General features: G+C 30.5%; 6 protein-coding genes and 2 non-coding genes across 11 annotated transcripts; 5 read left to right on the forward strand and 3 right to left on the reverse strand.

Moving 5' to 3' along the window:
- Window positions 1-1,758: 1,758 nt before the first annotated feature.
- rabx-5 (Rab5 GDP/GTP exchange factor) lies at window positions 1,759-10,350 on the forward strand (the record flags this gene model as incomplete). 2 transcript variants are annotated; one of them, NM_001392197.2, is made up of 9 exons in its annotated part: window positions 1,759-1,842; window positions 2,022-2,137; window positions 2,459-2,559; window positions 2,654-2,705; window positions 6,419-6,966; window positions 7,592-7,729; window positions 8,041-8,293; window positions 8,641-8,722; window positions 9,043-10,350. In NM_001392197.2, 9 exons carry the CDS (start codon window positions 1,780-1,782, stop codon window positions 9,241-9,243), a joined length of 1,554 nt encoding a protein of 517 aa, NP_001379324.1. The 2 variants fall into 2 exon arrangements, with proteins under 2 accessions (NP_001379324.1, NP_001360492.1); NM_001372654.2 differs by having other exon boundaries at window positions 1,780-1,842; window positions 6,410-6,966; window positions 9,043-9,243.
- Y39A1A.24 (uncharacterized protein) lies at window positions 9,043-11,341 on the forward strand. Its single transcript, NM_001392198.1, has 2 exons — window positions 9,043-10,399; window positions 10,990-11,341. The coding sequence occupies exons 1-2, from the start codon at window positions 10,325-10,327 to the stop codon at window positions 11,293-11,295; spliced, it is 381 nt and encodes a 126-aa protein (NP_001379032.1). The 5' UTR covers window positions 9,043-10,324; the 3' UTR covers window positions 11,296-11,341.
- A 534-nt stretch (window positions 11,342-11,875) lies between these two features.
- mrpl-22 (Large ribosomal subunit protein uL22m) lies at window positions 11,876-14,269 on the forward strand. The gene is made up of 4 exons (NM_066939.6): window positions 11,876-12,170; window positions 12,752-12,928; window positions 13,145-13,271; window positions 14,017-14,269. The coding sequence occupies exons 1-4, from the start codon at window positions 11,877-11,879 to the stop codon at window positions 14,199-14,201; spliced, it is 783 nt and encodes a 260-aa protein (NP_499340.1). The 5' UTR covers window position 11,876; the 3' UTR covers window positions 14,202-14,269.
- Window positions 14,270-14,275: 6 nt separating this feature from the next.
- Window positions 14,276-16,620, reverse strand: lron-10 (eLRR (extracellular Leucine-Rich Repeat) ONly). The gene is made up of 3 exons (NM_066940.7): window positions 16,570-16,620; window positions 15,371-15,705; window positions 14,276-14,642 (listed from the first exon to the last, which is right to left on the reverse strand). Exons 1-3 carry the CDS (start codon window positions 16,616-16,618, stop codon window positions 14,463-14,465), a joined length of 564 nt encoding a protein of 187 aa, NP_499341.1. The 5' UTR covers window positions 16,619-16,620; the 3' UTR covers window positions 14,276-14,462.
- Window positions 16,621-17,960: 1,340 nt separating this feature from the next.
- hpr-9 lies at window positions 17,961-22,808 on the forward strand (the record flags this gene model as incomplete). Of its 2 annotated transcripts, none has more annotated exons than NM_066941.7 (12): window positions 17,961-18,078; window positions 18,128-18,198; window positions 18,252-18,377; window positions 18,426-18,540; window positions 18,589-18,694; window positions 19,628-20,033; window positions 20,830-20,885; window positions 20,939-21,121; window positions 21,282-21,353; window positions 21,789-21,996; window positions 22,458-22,557; window positions 22,634-22,808. In NM_066941.7, the coding sequence occupies 12 exons, from the start codon at window positions 17,967-17,969 to the stop codon at window positions 22,642-22,644; spliced, it is 1,566 nt and encodes a 521-aa protein (NP_499342.3). The 2 variants fall into 2 exon arrangements, with proteins under 2 accessions (NP_499342.3, NP_001368495.1); NM_001379907.1 differs by having other exon boundaries at window positions 18,039-18,078; window positions 22,634-22,644.
- Window positions 21,140-21,227, forward strand: Y39A1A.29. The gene has a single exon (NR_052705.1). It is a non-coding gene; the product is annotated as an Unclassified non-coding RNA Y39A1A.29 (non-coding RNA).
- Y39A1A.t1 lies at window positions 21,152-21,223 on the reverse strand. Its single transcript has one exon. It is a non-coding gene; the product is annotated as a tRNA-Thr (tRNA).
- On the reverse strand, window positions 22,342-25,553 carry swt-4 (Sugar transporter SWEET; the record flags this gene model as incomplete). 2 transcript variants are annotated; one of them, NM_001379909.1, is made up of 7 exons in its annotated part: window positions 22,342-22,666; window positions 22,958-23,071; window positions 23,261-23,428; window positions 23,951-24,084; window positions 24,141-24,227; window positions 24,770-24,847; window positions 25,511-25,553. In NM_001379909.1, the coding sequence occupies 6 exons, from the start codon at window positions 24,834-24,836 to the stop codon at window positions 22,559-22,561; spliced, it is 678 nt and encodes a 225-aa protein (NP_001366656.1). The 2 variants fall into 2 exon arrangements, with proteins under 2 accessions (NP_001366656.1, NP_001368659.1); NM_001379908.1 differs by having other exon boundaries at window positions 22,559-22,666.
- Between the last annotated feature and the right edge of the window lie 854 nt (window positions 25,554-26,407).

Consider the following 26,407-nt stretch of genomic DNA (forward strand, 5'->3'; position numbering starts at 1 on the left):
TAAAAACACCACGTCAAAAGTTTTGAATTTTTTTAATCGATAAATCCCCACGTAATTATTTTTAGGAATTTTTACGGGTATTAAAAAATTCTGAGAATGCGTATTACACAGAACATCTGACTCGCAAAATATCTCGAAGCGAAAACTACGGTAGTTCTTTAAATGACTACAGTAGCACTTGTGTCGATTTACGGGCTCGATTTTTGTAATGAATTTATTTATCGATAGAACATTTATTTAAAAAGCAAAAAAATGAGACTATTATCCGATGAAATATTTGAAAACAAATTCATATCGAAAAATTAGTTTTTTTCGATTTTTTGATATGAATTTCTTTTCGAATATTTCTTCGGATAATAGTCTCATTTTTTTGCTTTTTAAAAAAATGTTCTATCGATAAATAAATTCATTACAAAAATCTAGCCCGTAAATCGACACAAGTGCTACTGTAGTCATTTAAAGAACTACCGTAGTTTTCGCTTCGAGATATTTTGCGCGGCAGATGTTCTGTGTAATACGCATTCTCAGAATTTTGTGTTACCGTAATAAATCAATTTTGTAATCCGAGAAAAAATCTCTAAAATAAGATTTAAAAAATGCGCAGAACAATTTAAACAAAAAATAGTTTTTTGCTAAAAAATGTAACTTTTTTTTGCAAATTTGAAAGAAAAATCCTGTAAAATTTGGTGGAAACTCCGAAATAAGTTGAATTTGATGGGCAAACACAAAAACAAAAAATTTCTTCGAAAACTAGCTTTTTTTCTTCAAAATTTTGATTGATCCACATGGAAATCCCCATTTTCCAGGAAATTTTCATTGTATTCGTTCTAACAATTCCCCCAGATTGTGTATGTATTCAAAAGTTCATGGCTGGTGGCACGCTCTGAAAACCAATTTCCGAAAAAATCGGATTTCCGAGTATGTCCTCTCGATCTTTTCAGAACGAGCAGCTGTTTCCAGCTTTCAAAGCACGATGGAGGCGGAGCTTCCATGAAGACTGAGTAATCGAGGATGAGAGTGTGAAGACGCAGAGAAGCGAACTTGTGACCGCGTAGAGCCCTCCTCCATCTTCGGCTTGAGTTTCCCTGCCAGACGGGGACAACTTTAGCACCAATAGAACCCTCCTGGGTCCATTTTTCTTGGTTTTTGGTCGATTTTTAATTAAAAATTGACAGAAATTCTAGATTTTATGTTTAAATTTATTTTTTTTTACTTCCAAAAACTTGATTTGATTAAAAATTGAATTTTCACTGAAAATTGGACTGAAAAGTTGGATAATTTAAAATAAATTGGCTCAAAAACCTCTTTAATTTATTTTTTTTGCCGAAGATGTAATGTTTTATTAGTCTAGAATTTATTATTATCATTTTCCTTCAATTCAAATTTAGATTAGAAATTCAGCTTCAGAAATTTCAGATAATTTATAAATTTTAAGGAAAAAATGTTTTTTTTAATTTACTTTTAAAATAAATACAATTGAAAAAAATTGGAAAATCAAAAAAATCCAATTTTTCAACTAATTTTAATTTTTTTTTAATCTGAAACATCAGATTTTTTAAAAAATAATTAATAAGCTTTCGCAAAATCTCTAAAGTCAGTTTTTTTCGAAATTTTCAATTTTTGTGTGATTTTTCGAAAAATAATTGTGTTAAAATTATTTTTTCTTTAATTTGAACTGTAGTTTTATATTTTCTTCGACCCTTAATTCTCATTTTTAAAATTGTTTTTTTCTTCATGAAAAAATTAAAAATTTTTCAGTTTCAAACACCCCACAAAGTAATGTCAGATAAGCATGGCGAGGAGGACAAGAAAGCAAAAATGCATTTAAAAGCTAATGATTTAGTGAGTTTTTTCCTATTTTTAAAATTTCCAATATTAATTTTTCCTGAAAAAATAAAAAAAATAAATGAAAATTTAAAAAATCAAGATTTTTTGAAATTACAGTAACCCAATTTTTAAAGGCGGAATATCGGAGCATCGTTTATATTCATTTTTGAATAAAAATCAATTTCTTTTTGCAGTTATGTGTCAATGGATGCGGATTCTACGGGACCCCACAGTGGGAGAATCGTTGCTCAAAATGTTGGAGAGCTCATCAGAATGAGATGAAAAAATGTCAGGATTTTGCGAAGAATAGGTAAAAAATTGAAAAAAAATGCCTAAATTCGAATTTTGAATACTTTTTTAAAGAAAAATTCCAAAAAAAAAAACTCTAAAATTAAAAAAAAAATTTCATAATTCCACGAAAATACCTTGAAATATAAGGAAAAAATCTAAAATCTCAGAAAAAACCTGAAATTCCAAGAAAATTCGTGGAAATTTCAGAAAAATATCGTTAAAATAAAAATAAAAAACCCCTGAAATTCCAAGAAAAAATCGCTGAAAATTCGAAAAAAAAATTTTCAAATTTCAGAAAAAAAAAAACCTAATTTTCCGCTCAAATATCCCTTTTTTCCAGATCTCTTCTAAGTTTCGATCAATTCCAAGAGCGGCGTAAATCGACAACAGAAAGCAAGTCACGTGGCATCAAAAATCTGTTTAAAACGTCTCCGATTCCAGGTAAGTGTGGGGATTTTGCTACGTGGCCGTGAAAAGAAAAACTCGGCCACAGATTTTTTTTTTGAAAAAAGTTTTAAAATTTGCTATTTTTCAGAAGGCGGAACCAGTTCACCAACTTCCACGTCACCGGCGAGCACACCAACTCGGTGGGTTTTTAAGAAATTTTATAGTATAAAAAAAAATTTTAGGTGGTTTAAAAAAGTTCTGTTGATTTTTTCAAATTTTAAAGCAAATTATAGACCTTTTCACTGGTTTTCGAGTGATTTTGTAATTTTCAAAGCCAATTTTCAATAATTTCGAGTTTTTTTTAAAACAAAATATTCAGGAAAAGTGATTTTAACCGATTTTCGGGTGATTTTAGATAAAAATTCAGATTTTTTTTTGAGGATTTCAGACAAATTTTCAACAATTTTCTACTATTTTTCCAGTTTTGAGGCCGTTGTCTGCAAAACAAAAACCAATTTTTCCGCGATTTCGAGCATATTTAGGTTATTTTAGACGTAAAAGATGTTTTTGGATTCAAGATTATTAAAGTTTTTTTTTCTAAAATATCTTTTTTTCCGCAATTTTACCAGTTTTTGGACTCTAAAATTTAGGCCAATTTCTGTCAAAAAGTGGGCAAAAAATCTGAGAATTAGTGGTTGTTGTTGTTTTTTGTTTACGATAGAGTTGTTATTCTATATACAGCTGCTGTGTATATATTTATGCATCTCTGCCACTTTTTTCTCTATACGAATAGACGATGAGCTTTAGTCGGACGGGAATAGAGAGTTATTTTTTGTGATTTGATTTGGGAAAAAAAGAGGGAAAAGTCTGAAAATGACTGAAAAATGTTTGAAAAACCCTGGAAATTCATTTTGAAAGGTTTATAAAACATATTCTCGAAATTTAAAAAAATGCTTTAAAAAGTAGAATTTTTCATAAATTTGCAATTTTGAAAAACAGTTTTAAATTATCGGTCAATTTTTGAAAACTGTATAGTTCGAAACAACGTTTGCCTGGGAATTCAAACATGGCTTGATTTTTTTTTTGCAAAATTGAAAAAATATATATGCAATTTGTTCAATTCCTTTTTCAGTCACTACGCTATATTTTCTAGAAGAAAATATATTCTAAGAACATTAATTTCTGAAAAATTTGAGTTCAAAACGAGCAATTTTAGATGTATAATCTCCCCTCTTTCTCTGTCTGCGTGACCGAATACAAAATGAGAAGTGGTGCGTAAGAAGAAGGAGAGAACTACATTCTAAGGGCACTTAGATTTCGATCTTTTGAGACTTTTTTCAGTTGGAAAATGGGGTTTTTAGGGGGATTTTCAATGCAAAAATCAGAGAAAATGCTTTTAGAGCAGTCTGAAAGTGCGGAAATTACCAAAAATTAGCTCAAAACCTAGAGAATATTGCTGAAAATTCAAGTTTCAAACTGAAGTTTTGAATTTTCTAAAGCTTTTCAGAGTTTTTTTGTTCTAAAATTACCTGTAATTTTCATCTAATTTCACTGGAAAATTGACTTTAAAAGTAGAATTTTAGCCTATAATTGAGGTTTCTAGAGCACTAAGTATAGAACAATTTTTCAAAAAATTCGTATTAATATGTACCTGAAATCTCATTTCTAAGATAAAGTTCAATTTTGTAATCAATTTTTTTGAACCTCTTTCTGATCAAAATTGTATAAAAAACCCTAATAGTAAGCATAACTTTTGAATTGACTAAAAAAATTAATTATTATGATTTTTAATATTAAATTTTTAGCTATTTTAACTAGATTTGGAGTCAATTTTTTGTGGAAAAAAATCGATTTTTATAGGACTTTAGGATAAAAAAGTTTTTTATTTCGAATTTTTAAATCAAAACCGAAATACAAACAATTTTCGTATTTGGCAGAACCCAAAAAAAAATCCTAAAACCACTCCAAAATTGGCATTTCTCATTCAAAAAAATTGCACCTTTTTTGAGCAAATTTGACACCAATTTTTTTTTTCGAGTTTTCGGTTTTATTTTGAGAAAAATCGAAAAAAAAAGGAAAAATTTTCTAACAGTGTTTTTCGGTTTCCAGGAAGTAATAAAAAATTCATATCGCCACATAATATTATATCAAAGAACATGTTTGTCTGAAAGAAAAAGTTCAACTTTCTTGTGAATGAATAACTAATTAATCACTGACTCATTTGTCTAACAATTCTGAGAATTCTTTTTCCTTTTTCCATTTCTCGTTGACACGTTCTCCTTGTTTTCGAGAGCAGCTTCTCTCCTAAAGAAGAAAAAAAAGAAAATGTAATTGAGAGGAGCTCGCCGAGCTTGGAAAGACACGGAGAGAGCACACTTTTTGCTTCTGTTCCTGAAAAGTACATGAACTACTTGGTTAGTCATTGTGCTCACCACTCGTGGGACAAAAGAAAAGTGCATATTCAGATGAAATTTGCATGGCATAATAGAGTAGTTTCTATTAATTGAAATTGACAATTTGAAAAAAGAATTCGTTATTTCTGGAATTTGGGAAATTAAAGTAGCTTCAAATAGTAAAAAAATTAGTAAAACTGGGGGAAAATGGCAAATTTTCAAAAAATTTGGACTTTAGAAATTTACAGCATTTCTCAAATCATTAAATACCAATCAGAGGTGGGCGGATATTTTTTCGGATATTTTCTAATAATGAATTTATCAATAAGTATCGATGTAGTTATTCTGGAAGACATGTATCCGAACCAAAGAGTAACTATTAAGCAACATTTAATATGATAATCCCTAGAAAAATTCTACAAGTTTTCCTTACCGAGACCTTAAAACTTATTAGCCGAGCAACATCGGATATCGGATATTACGGATATTACGGATATCGGATAATGGACTTGCATATCGTTTATACAGAAAACTTGTAGAATTTTTCTAGGTTTTATCATATTAAAATGTTGCTTAATAGTTACTCTTTTGTTCGGATACATTTCTTCCAGAATAACTACATCAATACTTATTGATAAATTCATTATTAGAAAATATCCGAAAAAATATCCGCCCACCTCTGATATAAATAGAACCTACTGATATTTTCCAAATGATAAAAAAAATTCTAAGTTCAATAAACGGGTGTTTAACTATCCAAAATAGATATCCCAAATAATCGAAGCAAATAAAAAATACCGAAATTAAATATCAACGGCTTATTTTATTTTTTTGTAATGTATAAATTCATATTCTGTAAAATATAAATCATAAATGTAAATATCTGAAATTTTCAAAAATAATTGTTTGCATAGTCTGAAACAGTATAAAGGATTATGTGAAGTTTTCTAAAAATATTTTTTAGAATCATGAAAAAATGTTCAGAAAATTTGGAAATTATGGGAATTTGTTTGAAACGAAATATTTACTAGAAGCCTCTGAAAATGTCCTTTAAAGTCTGAAATCAGCCTAGATTATTGTTAAAATTCTTGGAATTCTGAAATTTCTGAAAACTTCTCTGAAATCGTTTAAAAAGTAAAAACAAATGTGGTTATACAAATAGTGTCAAAAATTGAAAAGTGTAGAAAAATTATGTCACAACTGTATTAAATAACATACAAACATGTATTTTAATACGGCTGTGACGTCAGAAATGTATTTCAATAATAAAAACCGTTTTTTTTTACATTTAAAAATCAAAAAAATCAAGAAAATTAAATATTTATGAATTCAATACCAAACGACCGAGAAGATCACATGTTTCAAAAATCAAAAACTCAGTCAAAAATAAAAATTTGTTATATTAAAAAAAATAGTTGTTTTAATTTAACCTCTGCGAAATCTTAAATTGTTTTATCAAATTTGTTATATCAAACATTTCAAATTGAATTTCAAAGTAAACCAAATAAAAGTCATTCCAGACGTCGAGAACTCTCCCCGGATTCTCTGGAAGCCCGTCAACAATTCACCGATTTTCTCGTAGCGAATCTCTCAACAGGAATGGCTCAAGAAATTGCTCGTTCAGTGAAAAACGCGGTGAATAAGATCTCAGAAATGAGAATGAGCTCAGATGATATGTCAGAACTTGTAATGAGTTATTATCAATATCTTGGAGAACGAATCGGTGGACATTCGTTATTTGATTCACCGGATTGTAAAGTTAAAGTGGAAGATGTGATGGACCAAGTGGAAAAGTATATATCAACATTTTGTTATTCAATATTCTTTTGTGCAAATCATGAAGAAGAAGTAGCTGATATGTCGTTGCAAGACCGTATTCGATCACTTCACTGGGTTACTGCTGGATTTCTGGAAACTAAGATGGTTTTTAAGAAACAAACGGTTCGAGATAAAATTGATGAAGCTATTTCGGAACTTATTGAGATTAATGCAAAACGATCTGCATTTGAGAAGCTTGATTGTTTGACGAAATCTTGTAAGGCGATTTTTGAGGCGCTTAAGGAGAGTGGTGAGTTTTTATTTTATCTGGAACAGATTTATAAAAATTTTAATGATAAATATCAACAAAAAAAAAACAGAAAAATCGGTTTATTTTTCTGAAAAAAAAAGAAATTATTTTCTATTTAAAAAGTGTATAATTTCCAGTTTTCAGACAACTTTTTTATTCAATTTTTTAAATTTTTCAAATTAAAATTATTTCAAATACATGAAATTTGAAAAAAAAATTTGGAAAAATATATATTTTTTTAACATTTGGAATTTTGACGAAATTTAAGTTTTTTTCTATTTAAATAAATTTTTTTTCAGCATCAAACATAATTTCGTACAAATTTCCTGGACTTTATTGGAATTGGAAAAATTGGAAATTAAATTGGAAAAAAAATTTCAATCAAAAAATTCGCCGAAAAACTTCAAAAATCCGGTTTTTTGTTTTTAAAATGTATTTCCTAACAATAAGTTAGTGGAATTTGAAAAAAAAAGAGTAAAATTTCATCGAAATAGTTTAATAACAGATTTTTAAAAAATTTCTGAACGAATTTTCCGAAAAAAATTCCAAGAAAGCCAAATATTTATGAATTCAATCCCAAAAGACCAAAAAAAAATCACCTGTTTCAAAAATCAAAAATTTTCAGAAGCTTCAACATCGGCTGACGAATTCCTGCCAACACTAATATACGTTTTATTCCGTGGAAATCCGCCGTTAATTCAATCAAATGTCAAATTTATATCAAGATTTGCAATTCCAGCGAGGCTTATGAGTGGAGAAGCTGGTGAATATTTGAATTAAGCATCCAAAATTCTCGAAAAAAAATTTTTATAGAAAAAACTAGATTCTGCAATTTAAAATCTTCAATTTGGCCAATTTTCACTGGTCCAGGCGACCGGAAAATTATTTTTTTTAATTAAAAAAATTATTCCATGTTGAAGATTTTAGGCGAATTTGGCCCTTTTTCAATATTTTCAACCTCCTGAACTTTTTTTTTACATATTTTTGAAAATTTTCATATAAAAAATCCACACTTTCGGGGTTATTTTACGTCTATAAAAACCAAAAAGTTCTAATTTTCAATTCATTTTCCAGCCTATTTCTTCACGAATCTCTCCTGTGCCCTCGAATTTGCCAGAAACATGAATCACGAGAGTCTTCAAATGGAAAAATCTGAATTCGAAGCCTACACATCTGGACATTTGGCTCCACCACTCTCAGTTATCAATTCAGCATGTAATCAGGCAATTTATGTACTTGAAGGAACTATTGAGACTATAACAAATGTTGCAAAAAAGGCGGGAAGTCTCGCGAAAAACTTGACGAATATGCATGGAAAATCTGATGAGTAAGGGATTTTAGAAATTTTTTTTAATGAAAAAAATTTAGTTTATTTATGGAAAAAAACACCGATTTTTTTCATATTTTCTTGAAAAAAAAATACAGAAAAAAAATTTTCAAAAAAATTGCTACATTTGATCAGTTTTTATCTAATTTTTTAGGAAAAAAATTTTTGAACTTGTTCTAGAAAAATCAAAAGAAATGATTTTTGTTTTAAAAAAATATACCGATATACATTAATTTTTCAGTTTTCATTCATGTTTTTTTTCTGAAAACTAAAAAAATTGTTTAACCAATTTTTCCAAAACACTTTTGGAAACACATAAATACCGAAATAAATTGAATTTATTTCAGTGATCTCGAAAAAATGCTCGCGGTGATCAAGGAGACTGTCGATTTCTACCCGACTGATGAATATATGAACATGAAACAATCTGTAAGTGCCATTTTAGGAAAAAAAAGTGTTTTGTTAAAAAAATCATTAAAAAAAAATCTAATTGAAATTAAAATATTTTTCTCGGAGTTTTTTGAATTACGTGAAACATTGATTTTTTTTTCAAACATTTTATGTCTAAAAAATTGAATTTTTGAAAAAAATATTTTAAAAACTGGAATTCCGATAATTTATGTTTGAATATTTTTCTGGAAATTTATTTGTGAAAATTTGGCTAATTTTTTTTTGTGAAATTTATCAATATGTTATGTCTTAAAAATTGAATTTTCTGAACAATTAAAAAAAACCCTAAAATTTTTCAGATTTTCGCCGAAGAAAAAGAAACTGCCGATATTCTCGTATCACTGTCCCGTCAATCATCTGAATCTGGTCGTGGAACTCTTACAGACACTCAACCATCAACTCCACAACCTGATACATCTCTAGAATCTCCCCTAATTGCAGAGATTCAAGCAATTAATCTGACTTCTTCTGGAAATCAAGAGCATGTAGAAGAAGCTTAGACTCTTAAAAAGAGGCCTAAAAGCCCAAAAAAAAGACTGTAAATATCTGTAATTTTCCAATTTTCTGACTTCCCAACACCTCATCCCCCCAAAAAATTCCCGGTGATAACTGTTGTGCCAAAAGAAAAGCTTAGGTTTCTGAATTTCCTGTGGCCGCCTGACCGAGAAAAAACTCGGCCACGTGGCAAGCCCCCCGAAACGGGTTTTTCTTAGCTCCCAATTGATTCATGCTTATAGTACCAACCCCACAGCTTTTAATCTTGATTTTATTCTTAATTTTGAACTTATTTTTGCAATTTTCTATAGGTGGTTCTTTTTTTTTAGAATTTTTGGTGGAGTATTGAAAAAATCGGATTTTGCCAATTAAAAAAAAAAATTTCCAAAATTTTTTGTATTTGTGAATTTAGAGTAGCGGATTTTTTAATTCGAAAAAAAATTAATTTTTAAAAATTTTCTAGAAAAAAATCGCCAAATTTTTCCAAAAATTCCAAGTGAAAACTATATTTTGATAGTTTTTTGGGGAAAAAAATTATCAAAAAATTTTAAATCTCATTTTGAAAAATGTTGGAAAAAAACCTGGAAAATGCAAAAAATTTCCAGATTTTTCAAAATTTTAGTTTGGAAGTTTTTTAATTTTTCTATATTTCTTTTTCTCCAGAAATCTATTTTTGGATGAAAAATATTTTCCAAAATAACCTTTATCATATACGAACGGAATTTTTGAAAAAAAACCGATTTTTTTTGAAAATGTAAATTAAAAAATGCTTTAAAAAAATCTCCATTAAAATTCCCAAATCTAGAACATTTTGGAAGTTCCGAAAGGCTTTTTCTCAAAAAAACTTCTCATATTAAATTAATTTTTTTACGTGATCCAATTTCAAATTTCCTCCAAAATTTACCAAAAAAATCCCAAATTTCTCAAACTCCGTGAACTTTTTCAACCTTAGCCCCGTCCTCATTTTTTATCTCCCCCACCGTTCTCCCAACTCATGTACTTTTAAATTTCCGTGCATTCCCAATTGATATATTCTTCTCCTCGTGTGTGTGTTTGTATATTCTCCATTTCCAACACTCTTTCCCAATGCTACTCGAATTGGCTTTACTTGGACTTGTCGCCTACCTGCTGCTCACCTGGCATCGTAAAGAAGTCGAGAAGGTGAGAAATGTAATTTGGAGCCAATATTTCAGAAAATTTAGAGAATTTTGGAGCAAAATTTTGAAAAAAATCAGAAATTTAGAGCTAAATTAATCTTGTGAATTTCTCAAGGCATGTCGATTTACGAAGGATTTTGTATTACACGTGGAAAATTAATTTTTTTAGATGAGTGTAATAATAGATTTCGGCCGAAATTCTTGTTTTTTGACGGATTTTTTTTGTATTTATCATCAAAATGTGCAATTTAATTTTTTTTTTCCAGATCTACAGAAAACGAGAATTTGCAATAAAAACCAATAATTGTTTTTTTTTCAAATTTAACGGCAAAAGTTGTTAAAATATTCAAAAACATCAAATTCTCGTTGTCTGTAAATTTAAAAAATGAGAAAAAAAATGTATAACTTGTTATTTTTTGATGATATTTTTGAGAAAAAATCCGTTGAAAATACAAGAATAAACCAAAAATATAATTTCAGACTTTTCCACGTGGAGTACAAAATCCCTCGTAAATCTACAAAACCGCGCTCCGTCTCTATTTTTTATGCGCCGCCTGTTTTCACAGTAAAATTTGCAATTTCTCTTATTTCCAGGGTGGCGAAGGACTCGGCGCGGCTGGTCCAATTCTCGAAGAAATGGAGGCACTTGTGCTCAAAATTGCGAGCATCTTCAAGAAACAGGCGGCCGGAAATACCGTATCCGCATCGAAAAGAGGATCGACACAGAGTCCAGTCATCCGAACAGCTGAAGCATCGACTCAGAGAGCATCGCCGGCGATTGCACAAGTTGAAAAGTTTGAAAGTGTTCGTCAACCGAGAGAACCGAGAAGCCGATCGAAACATCATGCAAAGCATCGTTCGAAGATGGATAGTGCTTTGAAGGCTGCTTCACAGAATTAAATTTCTTTGATGAAATGTGTATGAAATGAATTATTTGTCGCTTGAGATTATTCGAATTTTAATTGTTTTCTTGTTTTTGGGTTTTTTTACCCTGAAATCTTTATGTTTCGCAAATGATTTTTTTTTAATTTACAAATTTGAAAAATCAACTCAATTTTTGAAATTGGATAGATTTTTGTAGCTAAATTTCAGCCATTTTTGCAGTTTCCTGATTATTGGAATTTTTTTGAAAATTTTACTGCCGAGTATTTAAAAAAATAAGAAAATTCAAAGTTTTTGGAATTCATAGCAAAAAATTGCTTAAAATTTGAAATTTCTCGAAATTCCTATCAAAAATGGTCTGATATTTTTTGTTTTTTTTTCAGTAATTTTTGGAAATTCGAGCCAAAATTTGGATTTTTCCAAAAATCCAACTATTTGAAAATTCAGATTTTTTAACATTTAAATCGAAAAAATTGCCTTTTTCATCCTCAAAATGCAACGAATTTTTTCTGAAATAAATTATTTGGAAAATGTGTCCAAACTGTCTTTTTTGATATTTTTTTCCAAAAACACGAACTTAAAAAACGGATTTTTTCAGAATGCTGCGAGTTCTGGTACGAACCGGATCAGAAGCGTGCCGTGCAGTGAGCACATCGACCGCCGTGCTCTCAGTGCATCCAGTCGTCAAGTCAGAAGATCTTTCAGCAAAAGAGATTTGGGATCGCCGCTCGAAACTTCGTGTTCCGAAATTGCAAAAAGACGAGCAATTGTCGTCGAAAGTGTATTTCGCACCCGAATGGGATCTTGAGAAGAAGCCGAATCTTGATGAAGGATTTGTAAATCCACTGAAAGGATATGGAATGACACCTGAGAAATGGGAATATTATAATAAGGTTAATAGTTGGATGGAGAAAGAAAAAAACTTGAAGCGGAGCAAAATTTTTGATTTTTCAATGATTTTCCGGATAATCAAAAATACTTTATCAAATTTTGTCTATTTTGAAGAGGAAAACACTAGAAAAAAGCAAAAAATTTGAAAAAAAAATGTTTTTTGTGAATAATCGAAAAACCATTGGTATTAAAATATCGAACATAATAAATGATTTTTTTTCCCCCAAATATAGCATTTCACAGCTATATTTATCGGGTTTTCTTCATTTTTTGAAAAAGAAATTATCAAATTTTTAGACATTTTCCCGCTAAAAACTAAATAATTAAATTTTCGAATTTTGGAGTTTCGGAGAATTTATTCCAGCAAAAAAATTCTGAAAAAATGCAAAAATGTCAAAAAAAAACTTTTTAAAAATTTAGATAATTTTTTTCCAATTGTTAAAAGATTTTGTGATTTTTTTTCGACATTTTTGCATTTTTAAGGTATTTTTTTCCTGAAAAAGTCGTAAATTTGAATGAGACTGTTAAAAAACCTTCAAAAAATAAATTTCAATAAACAAAATTTATTTTCCCAATTTTTCAGGTCGTATGGCCACCAAACTACATTGTACCCGAAACAGGGCTCCCAAAACCGAAAGAAGTATTCCATTGCAAGGAATCGGTTCATTTTTCGCCCAAAAGAATGTGGGCGGCATGTCAATTGGTTTGGAAGATGAATGTTGATGAAGCAATCACACAATTGGATATGCAACAGTTAAAGGTTTGAATTTTGAGCATTTTATTGCTGACCAGTAGGGAAATGATTGAAAATTATTACTATATTGTCCAAATATTAAAAAAATAACTTTCAACATTAAAAAAAATTTTTTGTGAGTCTAGAAATGACAAAAACTTAGTTTTCTCCACTTTTTGAAGTCTGGAATTACGAAAAAAAAATGTTTTTTCTGTTTAAAAAATACGATATCTAATTTTCCAGGCGTGCAACCTTCTGATGGATACAATCAAGAAAGCGAAAAGCCGAGCAGCCGACGAATTCCATATCGAATATCCGTCACAAATGTATGTGGCCGATGCGTTCCCCGTTCAATCGAATATTGTTAAAGGTAAGCATTCTTGAAATAATTTTAAAAAATTCCAATTGAAATTATGGAAAAATTGAAACTGAAAATTGAAAAATGGAAAAAAAAAAGAAAAATAGTGTTAGTGTTCACTGAAAATTGAAAATTTTTCGTTTTTCCGATTATCGAAAAATTGGTTGAAATTTTGACCATTTTTCTTTTAGAGTTTTAAGATTTTTAGAATAAAAAGCTCATCAATTAAAAACAAAATTTGATTTAAAAAAATTTAATTTTCATGTTAATTTTCTTAAAATTTTTTTAAATTACTAATTTTCGATTTACAAAAAAAAAATCAAAAATTTTCGTTTTTCAATTTTCAATTTTCACTGAAAATATCTATAAATTTTTCGTTGGCACTTTGATACAAGAAAATAGTCCGTAATGACCAAATATAACTTTCTACCAAAAAAAAAATCAATAACTGCTATTTAAATTATCAATTTTTAGGCTAATTTTGAAGTTTCCACCAATTTCTTTCAAGTTTTCTTTACGAAGAAATATCTCTGAAAATCGAACGAACAATAATTTATTATTTCAAATCAAATATCAAAATAATAATAATAATATTTTTATTGATTAATTTAGCCAGAAAAAGGCAAAAATATCGGATCTAGAACATTCATTCGGCAGTTTCTCTGATTTTTTTGCAGAATTAAAAAATCAGAAGAAATTTAAATTTGTTCTCAATGAGTTTTCTGGAAAATATATCTTTCAAGTCACTTTTTTTCAGGAGCCCGCCGTCACGCTCACGACAACTGGAACACCATTCGATACCGATACATTCACATTTTCGTCCGTCTAGAAGAAGGTCCGGCTCCACAGCAAAAACAACGTCATCCACAGAAAAATGGTTGGGATCATATGGACGAGTACTACAATTATCTTCGCTCTCGAACCGTTAAATATAGTATTTAGGAACTTTTTTAGACAATTTTTTCGTTTTTTTTTGTTATAATTTTTGTTGATCGATTGGTAAAATTTTTTTTAAAAATGAGTTTTTTATTCATAGAAATTTATGTGAATACTGTTTTTTACCGTAATCTCTTAAGTAAGGGCTGGGGGAGAACAATGAGATACAACAATTTTCAAATTATGCGAATCGTTTTGGCCAATGGGGAAAGAGAAATTTGGGAAGGAAGGGTTATAGGAAAATATGTACAATTTTTCAATTAAAAATTAGTCGGAGAGCTCGCCAATCGCGATTTTGAACTTTTTGAATTGAGCACTGAACCAGCTTTTCGCCGCCTCGATCGTCTCCTCAGCTTGCCATTCTTTGGCTTTTCGGTTGACAAGATCCTTGAATTGAGCCCACATTTCTTTGAGTTTTGTCAGTGTACGGCACTTCCAGTCACAGTTCTGAAAAAGGTTAAGGTATTGGATCTTTGATATGAAAAATTGTGATATTTTCCGAGAGGAGCACACAATTTTAATACTATTTTTATTATTAAAAAAAAATAATTTTCAGCCAAGAAAACTTGTTTAAGGTATTTCAAATTTTCAGGGAAAACTCCAATTTTAGCTTATAAAAATTTAAATTTGTCGGAAAAATTTATTTTTGAGAAAACGTTAGAATTTTCAGGTGAAAAATTCAATTTTAGGTTAAAAAAATCATGTTTTGTTGAAAACTTTCAAATTTTCGGTAAAATGTAAAGGAAAAATTGCAAATTTTAAGTAGAAAATTCAAGTTTCTGGAAAAAAATCCAATTTTTAATTTTTTAGGAAAATGTAAATATTTTAAACCAATTTGCACTTTAGTAACTATTCCGAGTGTCATTTATTGAAAATTCTGGAAAAATTCGATTTTTCGCGTTTTTCGTTTTTTTTAATCGTTTTTATATTATACCGCAAAAAATAATGTTGTGCCATGAAAAATCGGTTCTTCAATTTTTTTTTTGAAAATATCGAAAAATCAAAATTTTTCGTATAATTTTGTACATTTTTTTGTTGATTTTTCGGAAGAAAATGTCTTATTTTCCCTGATTTCCCATAATTAGAAAAAAAAACCAAAAATCGAAAATTTTCGCTTTTCTCTGAAATTTGGTAGTACTGTTATTTTTTCTATTTTTCAAATCTTTTTCGCGAACCTTATCAAGATTATCACACTGCAACGGCTTCTCATTATCACAATCCGACAAAACTGGAATATCCTTGTGCAAATGCACCAAATCGGAGCAATTCAACCGAGTATTTCCCTGCACATCAATTCCCTGAAGATCTGGGAATGATGCTTTGATCATGCTAATCGCCGGAATTGTGTCAATGTCATTGCAAGTGAGTGCCAGGAAATGGAAACCGCGAAGTGGTGATGAATGGGGCAATGGGAAACGATTGAGACCAACGCCATCACATCTGATCACTGGATCATGTTCTGACAATTCACACGTACATCCGTCCAGGCATGGAACTGATCGGCAGGCAACTGAACATTTTGGAATTTTAGATTTATTTTAACTAGAATGTATTAATTGTTTTATGTGTTTATTTCGTTAATAGGCACTAATCAGAAAATAAAGACGGAGAAGAATTTTTGCTTTAAATGCTAGAAAATATACTTTTTAAATAATTTTCTAAATGTTTTCAGTTTTTTTAAATTAATTTTTCAACTACTAGATGTTCTTTTTTAATTCGGCAGTATTCATTCATTTTTCGGAAGCAAATTCCATTCCATTGATTGACTTTTACAATTGTTCATTCAATTTTTTACATGACTCACATGAATTCACTATGATGAGTAATTCAAAAAACAATCCAAACTAGATTCTAGATTCCCAGAGTTCACTTTTTAATGTATCATCTCTCAATTCACGATGATGTGTCATAAAATAGCCGCTATGTTTGTATAGAGACTCCGTTCGTGTAATGTTGCGTAATTAAAAATCGTATATACGCATACATAGACGGTGATGATTAAGATTACAGGTTCTTAGCTTGTAAAATTGAAAAAATGACGTGTTGTAATTAAATACAACTTTAAAAATGCCTATGAAGATCCAAATTGAAATCGCGAAATTTGAATACGATTCAGAAATTAGTGGCTTTTAAAATCATGTTTTAGGATAGAGAGTTTCGGCTTCAAGAATAAGTTGTATAATGTTAATGAATTAAAAATGAAATACCTAGTAAAAAGTTACAGCAAATAATTTCCCGCAAAATTACTTGAAGATGGTCTCTTTTCTATGATATTTTTTGTGAGAAATTTTTGTATAGTTATGCATGTGATATTGTTGTATAAATTGGATTTGCTTTTTCGATGTATTAATTTTTTTTAAACTATGTATATTACCTGCCACAAAGAGGAGAAGAAGAAGAAATGCAGATGTGATGGAGGTCATGCCTAAACGAAACAAAAATGAAATATATATCCAGAAGGAGTGTATTGGAAAAGCAAACAGAGACCCAAAGAGTGGACATGGCACATTCAAACAAACAATGGAACAAAATGATTGTTGGGCATTTTGGATGAGAGAGTGATTCATATCAATAGAGACGCAGATGTGAAAGGAGAAGGGGTGGTTTAATCGATTTGGATGGGGGTCCGGTTAGTTTACAACCACAGTTTACAGCGTAGAGGTACTTGAAGTGGAATGCCATTTTTTTTTATGTTAATGGGATTTTAAGGTATTTAATTTGAAAATTTTGAATGGTCAAAAGCAGGGGTAAAAAATTCCGGCAAATCGGCAAACCGGCAAATTGCCAATTTGCCTAAAATTTTCGTCAAATTGTGGTTTTGCACATTTTTTTTTGGAAATTTCAGAATTTCAATTTTATCGGCAAGATTGTACGCATCCTATGAATGTTCCTACATCTATTTTGAAAATTAAGGAAATTCTATGAAAATATCTATAGAAAACGGGAAAACATTTCAAAAAGGCAGTTTTAAGTGCTTCCGACTTATAAAATAATCCCTTTAAAAACTTCCGGAAAATTGATATCCGGCAAATCAGCAGTTTGCCGATTTGCCGAATTTGTCGACAAAACAATTTGCCGAACGGCAACCCACCCCTGCAGGGCCCTGCTCAAAAGTACTACGATTAAATTATATAAAATCGACTTTAATTACCGAATTTAGGAATAATGATTTCGATTTAAAATACCCAAATTAGTCTGAAATTCAGAAATTCCACAACTTGAGTAAGCCTAAAACCTGAAATCTAAAAAATTTTTCCACGAAATTTGAGATTTTTGATGCTCCAGGAAACCTTTAGCCTGAGGAATAAAGAATATTTATTGCGTTTTTTTTGGAAAAGCGGGGTAGAAGAAGAAGAAGAAGAAGCGGATATGTGTGAGCAATGAAGAGGAAAAAAGCACATGACACCGAATAGTTTGGAACAAAACTCCATTTATCATGTCCAGCGTACCTCCTGACGGATAAAAAGAACGATATATGACGCATCGCTGGTTTTTCTTTTCGTCTTTTCATGTTCTGCACGGGATACCGGTTCTCTTGTGGAAACACGAGAATGCATGCGCCGCGGGAAAGAAGGGAAAATGTCAGAAATCACAAAACAAATCAAAATAAAAAATAAAAAATCGTTCGAGAGGAGTCCGCAGCGCATGGCCTAGCGACGGGGGATTCTCGTCCGTGTACTTCGAGAGGAAAACTTTTTTATTCAAAATTTTATTCTGAATTTCAATTTTTCTCTTTAAAAACCTTGAAATTTCAGGGAAATCTCAAATCAAATGCAAGCCATTCATGAAAATTATACAGATAATCCATCGTCATCAATAACAAGGGAAAGGCAGCATGAAGATATGAAAGGCGCCCAATTTGTGGTCCAATCCAATCTTAAAAGTGACTTTTTCTGGGTTTTAGCCGGATTATTTATTTATTTTTCTTTCAGTTATGTCAAGATCCATCGCAGCGCTGAGCAAAATCTCTGAAGACGTGTTAATTGAGGTTTCCGAAGGCGGGGTGAGTCAAAAGTCAAATTTCGGCTAAAAAATTATTTTTTTGTTTTTTTCCAGCTCTTCTTCAAAACAGTGAACCGTTCAAAGTTCTGCGTGTTCCGCTTTGCACCAGAATTTTTCAACGCTTGCGATGTATCAATGATTAACAAAAAAGCAGTGAATATTTGCAGATTATCGATGAAAGTGGGGAGAAATCTCAGAAATTTCGGCAAAAATTTAATTTTTTTTCAGTCAGCTCAGCGTATTTTCAAGGGCGTCGCGTTCGGGGAGAAGAACTTTGTTGGATGTGAATTTCGAATCGATCCGAAGGCTGAACGGATGATGGTGAAGCTTCAGATGAATTATGGCAAGAAAATTAGCTGCAGAATATTCGAAAAATTGGCTGAATTTTCAGATATTGAGCGAACAATTCACGCAAAGCTTCGAGAAATGGGATCAATGCTTCATAAGCCAACATATAATCGTTCTGGATGTAGAAATATCACTGTCGTTTTTGCATCGTTAGTAAAAAAAAATGAAAAGTCGCGAAAAAAGTTCTGAAAAATCTGGAAAAACTCGAAAATTGCGGATTTTTCCAATTTAAAATCAGAATTTATCGGAGAAAACTCAAAAAATAGAGTTAAAAACCAAAAAAGTCAGAAAAAAACATTTCTTCTTTCAAATACATAATTAGTTTTGCTCTGTTTCCATGAAAAATTGTTTTTATTTCAAAAAAATCTACGGAAATGGAAAAAAATTCGCTGAAATCATGGCTTTTGGTCCTTTTTTTAGAAACCGAAAATTTTTCGATTTTTCAAAAAAAATTAGGCATTTCCTTAATTTTTCTGGTTTTTTTTAAAGAAAAAGTATTCGTTTTGCTATCAAAATCAACATTATTCCAATTTTTCGATTTTTTTTCCGAAAAAAACAGAAAATTCGAAAAAAATTGATTTTTTCTGGTTTTTCCGGAGAATCATAATATTGAAAAAAAAATGTTCAAAAAATCAACAAAATAATCAATTTTTAATGGAAAAATAAGGAAAAAGGCCAACATTTTAAGCTATTTTCGAAAAATCGGTAAAACAAAAAAAAACGAAAAATTACCGATTATTCAAAAAATCTAACAATGTTCGATAAAAAATGTTTTTTTTTGTTTAATTTTTGAAATTGAAAAAAAAAATGCTCAGAAATTCTAGAAAGTTAACAAGAAATTATTTAAATTTGTTCAAAAATAATAAAAAAAATTTCCAAAATTTCAAGATATTTTATTCAAAAACTCTATTTTTTTCCCCAAAAAATCTGAAAAAAAACGAAAAATTACCGATATTTCGATTTAAATTAAAAATCGAAAAACCGACACCCTTCATTAGAACGAAAAATATTTCCTGTCTAAAAAATGTTTTAAAAAATTAGAAAAATTCAAAAAAAAAATCGAGAAAAAATCCATATTTCAGAACGCTTCTCCCAATCTTCGTTCAAATGAAAGGTGACATTGAAGTAACAATGAAAGTAACAGATGATGGTCTAACAATTCGAAATTTCCATTCATTGGACGGTGTTACAATGTTCAACATGGGAGTTGAAAAAGGCGCCAAAAAAGTAAAAACTGAGACAACAATCACTTGCGAGAAGCTCACCCGGCACAAAATTCAGATTCCCGTCGAATTTTCTTTTTCGATTAAGGAATTTTTATCGATTGTCACATTTGCCGATCAGTTGGGATCAGAAGTTTGCATGTATTATGATCTACCAGGAAAACCGTTGATTGTATCAATTGAAGCTCATCCTAATTTTGATATTGAGCTGGCGTTGGCTACGATGGGAAGTGACGATGAAATTGACTTAGATGGAGGCATTTTGGTAAGGAAATAGAATAGAGATTTTATCAGAAAAAATCGGAAAAAATTGATAAGAAAATTCAATTTTTAAATCTAATTTTGTTTATATTGATGAGAAAAAAAAAACATTAAATTGTCTTATAAAATCAAAATGTTTTCTGACTTAGAAAAATCGAAAAACCAAAATTTTTCGATTTTCCGAAAAAAAATCTTTCTCAAATTTTATAGAAAAAGAAAAGAAAACAGATTAGTGAGCAATCGAAAAATTATTTTTTTTCCTGAAATTTTCACATATATTTTTTGTTTTTTTTAAATATAAAAATATTTTTTAAAAAAGTTTTTACTTGAAAAAATGCCTAAAATACTAGCTTTTAATCCTTTTTTTTTTGGAAAGGCAAAACATTTAGAAATATTTTTTTATTTTTGAAAAAAATAAAAAATTTTTAATTTTTCAGTTTTTTCAGATTTTTCTGAAAGAAAAAATATTCATGTTGCCATAAAAATCAACTTTTATTCCATTTTTCGATTTTCTCCAAAAAAAAACATCGCAAATTCAAAAACGGCACCACTTTTTTGTTGAAAATTTATTTTTCAAAAAAAAAATGGTTTTTTGATTTTCCGGAAAATCATTCAAAAAAAAAGGAAAATCTCGTGTAAAACTACGGATTTCGGGCATTTTATCCAAAAAAAAAAGTCACTGGAAAATCCTCTTTTGAAAAAAAATCTCACTTCTCCTCGAGGAGTACACGGTCTGCGTAAATCGACACATGGCCAGTGGAGCACATTTGCATCTTTCTGTTCAAAATTATATTTTGCAGAAAGAAACTATGGCGCAGCATGAAGAGGAGGAAGATAAATCTACTGCTCATTCATCGTGAGAAATTTTTTTTTTGAAAAAATTATTTTTTCTACGAAAACTCATTCCAGAAGCTCCCGCCGAAAATCAAAAGCAATTGACACTTCAAGTTCAGGAACTCAAAAATCAAAAAAATGCTCCGAATCACTGTCACAAGAAGAAACTACTCGCTCGCAATCCCTTCCCAGCAGAAACCGCTTCGTTCCAGAAATTCCAGTCGCCGAGCAATCTTGGAGAGATCGTGAAGTGACTGTGTAAGTATAAAACCCGCAAAAAAAATTCGGTGCCTCATGCTGGAATCGAACCAGCGACCTTCTGTTTACTAGACAGACGCTCTGCCACTGAGCCAATGAGGCGCGTCATTTCTGTCTCCGTGAAGGCCGTTAGATGTCTCTTGACAATCTTTGTTTGCAGGTATGAACAACGAGAACCGTCTCCTGATCTACAAATTGTTGAAGAAGTTATGGAAATCGATAATCAACCGATGTAAGGCTGTGGAAAATACAAAAATTGAATTTTTCAAAAAAAAAATCCGATTTCTTTTTGATAAAAAGACAAATTTTGAATTTTTCCAAGAAAAAAACAAAAATAGATTTTTTTTTTTGATAAAAAAAGACAAAAATTGGATTTTTTAATTAAAAAAATTAGGTTTTATCCTAAATAAACAAAATCTGTTTTTTTAACGAAAAATATTTTTTATACAAAAAATGACATTAAAAAATATATAATTTATGTTTTTAAGTTTTTTTTTAGAGGAAAAAATTACGAAAATTTAAAAAAAAAGAGGTTTCATATCAAATATTAAACGAAAATAAATTAAAATATTTCGGCCGTTTTTAAATTTTTGCTAAATTGAAAAAATTTAGAAATTTTCAACCAAAGATTTTCGATTTTTTTTCAGAAAAAAAAACCAAGTTTCAGAGTCACCAGAACAATAAAAGAAGAGCATTCCGTAGAACAAGCAATGCAAGATGTCAGTATTGAAACAATTCCTGTAGAGACCCCCGAAGAAAATATAATTCCCGTAGAAGTAGAAATGCTAGAAGAACCTGAACAAGAAGATCAAGAAATATTCAAAATTCCCCAGCCGAAAAGAAGAAAAACCGCCGAAGATGACAGAAATAGAAAGGTAGAAAGTGTTTGTTAGGCTCCGCCCACTTTTTGGCTCCAAAAATACTTTTTTTTTAAATGAGTTATGAGTTCTTCTGATTATTTCGTAAAAAACCATTGAAATTCGAAAAAAAATTACGTAAAAGGCGGAGCTTAATTCTTGTCGGAAAGTTGGAGGGTTTGTTAGGCTCCGCCCATTTCTTGGTTTCAATAAAATTCTGATTTTTTTTTGAAAATGTTAAAGCTTTACATTATTTAATATCATTTCTCTATTTTTTTTTTCAAAATTCAGTTCGTTTTTCCAAAAGTTTTCCAAAAAAAAGAGGATGTTTTGGTACAATTTTCTACAAAAAAAACTGAAATATAGGAAAATATAAATAATTTATTAAAGGCACATCAAAAACCCAACAAAAGAGATCTCTATACACACACGCACAAAAACATTCACAGAATGCCAAAAAAAATCGATATTTCTTGCAGATTCGTCGAATTCTAATGGGAACTGAAACGACGTCTAAAATGAGAATGAGCCAACAATTCGACAAGCGGCTTGGTCCATTGGTTTCGGATACTCAATATGGTTAGATATGCTCATATTTCTGCGGTAGAACACCTGCCGGAGCACCCGGATAAATGATAAATAGTGAAAGTTGCAGAATCGAGATGACCGTTGCGATGACGTTTGGCACCTGCAAGGATAACGGGTTTTTGTTGGAAATGATAATTTGTTTGTTTTTGAAAGTTCAATTATTTTTAAAGCTCGTGTGTAATAATTTTTTTAGTTCATGAAAAAAATGTTTTTAAACACTTTTAAAATGAAAACGATACATCATTTTTCGACTTCGACAGGGTTCTCTGAAATTCAAAAAAAGTGTAAAATTAGCCATTTTAGCATAAATTTTACATTTTCCAAAAAAACACATTTTTCGAAAACTACAGTTTTGTATTTTTCGACAAAAAAAAAAGAATAACCCAATTACCAATATCACAATATCGTCAACGATATATCCATAAAACATCCATTGAAGACACACGACGAAACACGCGACACATAACGGCAACGGAAGAGATTCACTGGATTTGTTACGGACCACCTGAAAAAAGTTTGGAATGAAAATTTCAAGTGTCTAATTTGGGTTTGATCTTCGAGAATTGCGGGAATTTGGCTTAAACCAACAATTCCCGCATTTATTGTAGATCAAAGCGTGATGGAACAGCCTGGCACCACGTACGCAAAAGAATACCGTATTACCTCTATCAGTGTCCCAAAAAAAATCAATTACCTTTCCAATATCGAATAACGGCGCCGCCACACTGCAAATATTCAGAAAAATGCAATAATTGCCGACATATGTCGTTTTTGTGAGATGACTATTTGTTGAATGAGCCACCCAATAGACGACGATTCCGATGATTCCAAGTTCAATACTGATCACTTTATTCAGGAAACGCTGAAAATGATGTTTATAATTCAGATTTGCTTGCAAAAGTGGCGGCTTTTCGAAATGTTTATTCGAAAAACGGGAGAAAAAATTCAATTTTCGATTTTTTCTAATATTTCTAATTTTTCATTTTTTTCAAATTAAACTTTCTCCCAAAAATCAAAATTACCAGAGAATGCGTATTGGGCAACATATTTGACGCGCAAAATATTTCGCAGCGAAAACTACAGTAATTTTTTAAAATGACTACTGTAGCGCTTGTGTCGATTTACGAGCTCAACTTTCGAAACCAATAACTAAAATAATTGATTTATCGATAGAATATTAAAATTAGGCAACAAAAAAATAAATATTGCTGTCACTATAAGAAATTCATTTCAAACAATCGAGCCCGTAAATCGACACAAACACTACAGTATTCATTTAAAGAATTACTGTAGTTTTCGCTACGAGATATTTATTTTGCGCGTCAAATATAGTGTGCAATACGCATACTCAGGTTTTAGTGTTCCCGTAATAATTCTAACTTACCCGATTTCTTGTCATGTAGTAAAAGTACATAAGATAACACGCCTGAAGAAAACAGCCGATTCCGTTGCAATAAGTGATGACGTCATCATCTTTTAGAAGACCGTATTGAATGAATAATCCACATGACAAGAATGCTGAAATTTTGGAAATTCGAAATTTCAGCTTTTTTGTGGGAAATGGAACAACTTACACAAAAGAAATGGGGCGGGGCTTGTTCCTTCCGACGAGCCACGTGTCTTGATGCGATGGCAAATTTGGAGGCCGCACAGGAAGAAAGCTGGAAGAGTTTTTCCTGATTTAAGTTGTTTCGCCGTCAAAAAATCCTAAATTACGCGCAATGGGTCCCACCACGAACAATAGTTTTTCACCTACCGTACTCGCAAGTACGAAAAAAAGTTTTAAATGAACTGAACTTTTCTTCGATATTTAAATTTTTTGTGAAATTTTTAATTAAATATTTTTTAAAAAGGCATAGGCAATTAGAGATGAATCGCGAATCTACCGTACTAGGGGGTACGGTAGACAAAACGTTTCAGTCGTGCCAGGACATTGATTCACTTGTGGCCTAGGAAACACGATGGCCGAGTTTTTGTTTTTTCTAGGCCACCGAAAAATAATAACCTGTATTTAAAAAAATTTTAAAGCTTAAGCTTTGAAAAAAAGTTGCTTCGCCAAATTTTCACTTTTCTTTCCGATTTTTTTGGAAATTTCTAAGAAATTAAATTAAAATATAAAATTTAATTTTCTGGAGAAAAATGATTGAAAATTTTTTGAAGCTGAATTCTCGTTTAAAACTTAAAAAATTTAGAAAAAACTCACCAACAGTCGATGAAAGAGCCGTAAATGATAAATACGGTAATATTGTCTGTCCCAAAGAAGTTGTCATATTTATTTTCTCTAAAAAATATGTGGAATTATATGGAAATCGAATTCCAAACGACAAAGCACCGATGGAAAAGAGAAGAGACGCAGGGAGGTTGGGGCAGTGAGAAGAGAGTGCGCGAGGGGAAGAGACGCAGACACGGGAAGTAGACTTTGATTGTAAAGACACACAACAGGAGAACGTGGAAACTCCTAGTGATCAGAGATCACTTTTTATTATTACTCATTTGAAAAGAGACTCAAAAATACGGTACCCGGTCTCGACACGACAAATTTTTTAAAAATACAAACTGATGTGCGTCTTTAAAGGGTATTGTAGTTTCAAACTTTCGTCGCTACAAGTATTTATTTTCCAAAATTGTTTTCGTATTTTTTAGGGTGGCCGCGAAAACTGATGGCCGCGAAAAGAGAAAACTCGGCCACTGATATTTTTGGCGTCAAATAAGTAAGGTAAATGAGGTAAATGCAAATTTGGACAGAGAGGAGAGACGAACTTGCATTTCGGGATGAGAATTGCGGCTATCTGGGTCAAAAATCTTATGAAAACACACACTTTTTCCCTCTCACTTTTTATTCAGCAGTGTTCTATTGTTAATTAGAGAGTAATTGGATTTTGAAGTTTTTTAAACGGAAATAAAACTGAACCGGTTTTTGAAGAGTTAAAAAATCTTCATATACCTGTATAGTTTGATAGAAGAAAATCATCTGTTTCCGATGGCATTTTTGAAAATTGAAACTAAAATTGAAATTATTATAGAATCGAGTAATTATAATAGTTCTGTCACACGTGAAAAAAAGAGATATTAGTTTTCAAAAAATTATTTTCTTATTCCTTAATGTTATCAAAACAAAAATACCAACAAACTATGTAAATATTAAATATTTGTTACTTCTACAGTTTCGTGGTAAAATAGCCTTTCTGGGAAATAAACTTGATCATTTGAACTTGACAGCTATATAGAACATGGCTCATAAATTATTTTGGTCATTTTTAAGTAGTTGACGACAACTGAAGACTTGCACGAATATAAACTATAGAATCAAAATAAAATGTTTGAAGATTGAGTTAACTTTAAATAAAGTGTTTTTTATTCTACAGTAGAACACAGTAGCTTTAAATAGGTTTTTCTTTAAATAGGTTTTATGCGTTGAAATAGAGATATGAGAAGTTAAAGATTATGAATGTTGTGAATGATAGTTACGGTTACAATATTGCTTCATAGTTTTTTAAGCAGAGCTAACATACAGTTTGCTTTTAAATGTACCTTAATACTTTCAGCAGTAGCAGATCTTACAGTAAACTCTCAATTTCAGGCAGAATGATTAATTATACTTTTAGCCCTTCCAATACGTTTTTTCGTTTATCCCAGTTTTCATTTCCCATTTTTGAAAATCGAACTCAGCTCACTTTAAATAACTCTAACTCAGCTGCCGGTAAAGCTAGAAACATGTATCTAATAACATTTAGTAATTGATATATGTATTTGTGTTGTAATTGACTAATTTTTTGTATCTTATATGTTTGTAAAGTTAACGACTTTCAAACCCCTGTCTTGAACCTTGCCCTCTGCCAAA

Source organism: Caenorhabditis elegans, chromosome III, assembly GCF_000002985.6.
Source record: "Caenorhabditis elegans chromosome III".
Lineage (NCBI taxonomy): Eukaryota > Metazoa > Nematoda > Chromadorea > Rhabditida > Rhabditidae > Caenorhabditis > Caenorhabditis elegans.

What these genes read in the sequence shown, in the direction of transcription:
- Y39A1A.24 (NM_001392198.1), top strand. Translation starts at nt 10,325, where the DNA reads ATGCTACTCGAATTGGCTTTACTTGGACTTGTCGCCTACCTGCTGCTC. An exon ending in ATCGTAAAGAAGTCGAGAAG is followed by an intron (nt 10,400 to 10,989) that starts GTGAGAAATGTA and finishes TCTTATTTCCAG; the next exon opens with GGTGGCGAAGGACTCGGCGC.
- mrpl-22 (NM_066939.6), top strand. Translation starts at nt 11,877, where the DNA reads ATGCTGCGAGTTCTGGTACGAACCGGATCAGAAGCGTGCCGTGCAGTG. An exon ending in AATGGGAATATTATAATAAG is followed by an intron (nt 12,171 to 12,751) that starts GTTAATAGTTGG and finishes CCAATTTTTCAG; the next exon opens with GTCGTATGGCCACCAAACTA. An exon ending in TCAATCGAATATTGTTAAAG is followed by an intron (nt 13,272 to 14,016) that starts GTAAGCATTCTT and finishes ACTTTTTTTCAG; the next exon opens with GAGCCCGCCGTCACGCTCAC.
- lron-10 (NM_066940.7), bottom strand. Translation starts at nt 16,618, where the DNA reads ATGACCTCCATCACATCTGCATTTCTTCTTCTTCTCCTCTTTGTGGCA. An exon ending in TCTTCTCCTCTTTGTGGCAG is followed by an intron (nt 15,706 to 16,569) that starts GTAATATACATA and finishes CAAAATGTTCAG; the next exon opens with TTGCCTGCCGATCAGTTCCA. An exon ending in AGTGTGATAATCTTGATAAG is followed by an intron (nt 14,643 to 15,370) that starts GTTCGCGAAAAA and finishes AACCTTTTTCAG; the next exon opens with AACTGTGACTGGAAGTGCCG.